This window comes from Pelmatolapia mariae, linkage group LG8 (assembly GCF_036321145.2).
Source record: "Pelmatolapia mariae isolate MD_Pm_ZW linkage group LG8, Pm_UMD_F_2, whole genome shotgun sequence".
In the NCBI taxonomy this organism is placed as follows: Eukaryota; Metazoa; Chordata; class Actinopteri; order Cichliformes; family Cichlidae; genus Pelmatolapia; species Pelmatolapia mariae.
Genome location: NC_086234.1, coordinates 17,781,480 through 17,784,304, shown reverse-complemented (window position 1 = coordinate 17,784,304; position 2,825 = coordinate 17,781,480). Strand labels below are relative to the sequence as shown.

Genomic DNA, 2,825 nt, shown 5'->3' with positions numbered 1-2,825 from the left:
GATAAAGACCTACTCACATGTCACATGGAGGCGGTGTCCGGCCAGCTGCAGGATGCACTGAGGGAATAAAAAGAGGGAGGGTGAGCTGAGCTGCATCTGAAAACAGGCTGAACGGAGGCACAGGTGCATCAAAGGTAACCACGGTGCTGCTCAGGTGAAGTGGACAGAAGGGAGAATTAAGCTACAGTCAGAAACCTGCATTTGTTGCATTCTTTTCTCAATTAGCAGCAAACTGCAGCATTTGAAATTTTAGCATTAGTTAATTTTTAGAATTTAATGGTCAAAGTTTTTATATAGGTAAATTTGTCATTCCGTACAGCAACCTGTTAATTAATGAATTCATTCATTCATTTCTGTGTTTTACATCTTTTCAGATTATTTTAATTTTATTTAATTTAATTATTATTTTTTAAATATGTGCGATTCTAAACAATGTGGCTTTTTGCTCGTTTCAGATGGAGTGGTTTAAAGTTGTTGCGTTTGCTGTGTGCGTCCTCGTACCCGCCGCTCACTGCGCATCGCAACCTATAGGTGTGTATTCACTTAAGAGCTTTTTGTCTACATAAGGGAATCTGAATGTCCTGTTTTAACCCTATCTTTTTTTTCATCCAGCCTGGTGTTATCACCTCCCATCCTGCAGTAAGTACCCAATATCTCCATTATCTATTCCATGTTGCCCACTGTGTGACCGCTCTCCGGTGACTTCACGTGTCCTTTCTCCTTATAGATGACACAGCCTGGCCGACAATTTCCTCCCAGAATTGCAACGGCAGCCGACAGTCACCCATTGACATCGTCTCAGCATCAGCCACACCGAACGACAACCTGAGTGAATTCACTTTTGTGAAGTACGACGACACCTCCGCAATGACATCCATAGAAAATACTGGCAACACAGGTAAGCACCGGGTGTATGGCTACAAAAGTGTCCTCTCGTGTTTTTTAGATAATAATAATAATAATAGTAATAATAATTTGAAAAAAGATAACATGTCTTACTCGGATTTCAGAGCCCTCCTCTTCTCTACAATTAAACTGCCTTGGACCTGAACATTTCCTCTTACTCCTTGCAGGTTAGGTGTAACTTCACCATGTTTTTGTTTTTCCATCTTCTTCCAGTCAAAGTGACCTTTAAGAGCGGAGTTAAGATTTCAGGAGGGGACCTGTCAGAGCAATACGACAGCCTCCAGTTTCACTTGCACTGGGGCAACGGCTCCTTTGTGCCCGGCTCAGAGCATACAGTAGATGGAAAGCGTTATCCTATGGAGGTACAGATTTTTTTAACGTTTATTTTGTACATATTAAATTGTAAAAATAAATAAATAAAATAAAATAAACAAGCAAACATCTGTATGAGTTTATGAATTTATGAATTTTCCCAGCTGCATATTGTGAACAGCAAGTCATCCTACAATGGGAATACAAATCTAGCCGTTAATGACTCCACCGGACTCGCAGCTCTTGGTTTCTTCATCGAGGTGAGAGAAACAGCGCACAAGATGATGTAATGCCTGCTGTGTTATTCTGTTTTGAAACGTCACTGCATTGTTGTGTGTGTGTGTGTGTGTGTGTGTGTGTGTGTGTGTGTGTGTGTGTGTGTGTGTGTGTTGGGGGGGTGGGGGGGGGGGGGGGGGGGTTTCGTTGGTATTCTGTTTCCAAATCTTAGATGGGTATAACAATGCAGTCAATAAACTTTTTTTTCAGGTAATGCCAGGTATCTCAACTGGCCAGCCACAAAGCTGGCGCAATTTGACCTCTTACTTGGCCAACATCACAGAAAAAGGTAACATTTTTGGTGAAAAAAAACCTCCTCTCCTGTTTCTGGCTCTAAATTGTGTTATTTATAGTTCCTTCATGTAGGTCTTGTTTCTGTCCTCAGGCCAGAAAGTTTCCATTGCAGCCGGGTTTTCCCTGGATGACCTGCTCGTCGGTGTGGATCGCACTAAGTATTACCGCTACCTTGGGTCCTTGACGACCCCCTCTTGCAGTGAGGCGGTAGTCTGGACCATTTTTAAGGAACCAATTAAAGTCAGCAAAGATCTGGTAGGTGTTATTTCATTTCTTCCTAGTGTCTCCTAATTGTCATTGCTGCAAGCACAGATGCCCTGTTAATGGTTCATGGAGCTAACTGGAAACAAAAAATGTCTCATGACCAGATTGACCTCTTCAGCACCACACTGCACTTCAACGACAGCATGTCACAACTCATGACAAACGTCTACAGAAGCCTGCAGCCTGCACAGCAAGTCTGGACTCAGAGCATCAAGGCCTCTGCCTCCACAACCTGCTTCTCCGTGGGCCTGCTGCTTCTCAGTTTTACACTGGGCTGGAGTTGGAGCTAAAATAGAAAGAGGACATTGTCAACAAACTTTGCTGATCAACCCGTTGCCTCCCTTCAACACATGTGTTCTTTCCCCATTTAATTAAAACTGGCCTTTGCTGATTTTTAATGTAGCTCTTTATGTTTCACATAATCATGAAAATTGTGAAAAAATAATTTATTAAGGTGAAGGCTACTTATCTCTGCTATTCTTGATTATGGCTACCTGCTACAAAGCTTTAACCTGTTGTCAGATTTGCGTCTGTATGCATGCATGCACCTCATGCTTGCAAAGTTTACTTTAAGCAATGACACGCACAAGTTTTCATTTTGCCGGGCCAACACGGTCTGAACAATTGAGGCATGTTCCACGTCCGCATTGAGCTGCCAGAGCTACACTTGGGTGACAAAGGGATGCACCTGCACTATTTACAGTGTAGTTCTGGTAGTTATGAAATCCAGCGTTATAAGAATGTGTCACTATCTGATGACACGTGAAGATATG

The 2,825-nt window shown here is 42.6% G+C and overlaps 1 protein-coding gene across 1 annotated transcript; it reads left to right on the top strand.

Moving 5' to 3' along the window:
* The first annotated feature begins 455 nt into the window (after positions 1-455).
* On the top strand, positions 456-2,342 carry LOC134632964 (carbonic anhydrase 4-like). Its single transcript, XM_063481843.1, has 8 exons — positions 456-531; positions 613-639; positions 728-898; positions 1,120-1,268; positions 1,383-1,478; positions 1,705-1,783; positions 1,880-2,043; positions 2,157-2,342. The coding sequence occupies exons 1-8, from the start codon at positions 456-458 to the stop codon at positions 2,340-2,342; spliced, it is 948 nt and encodes a 315-aa protein (XP_063337913.1).
* Positions 2,343-2,825: the final 483 nt, after the last annotated feature.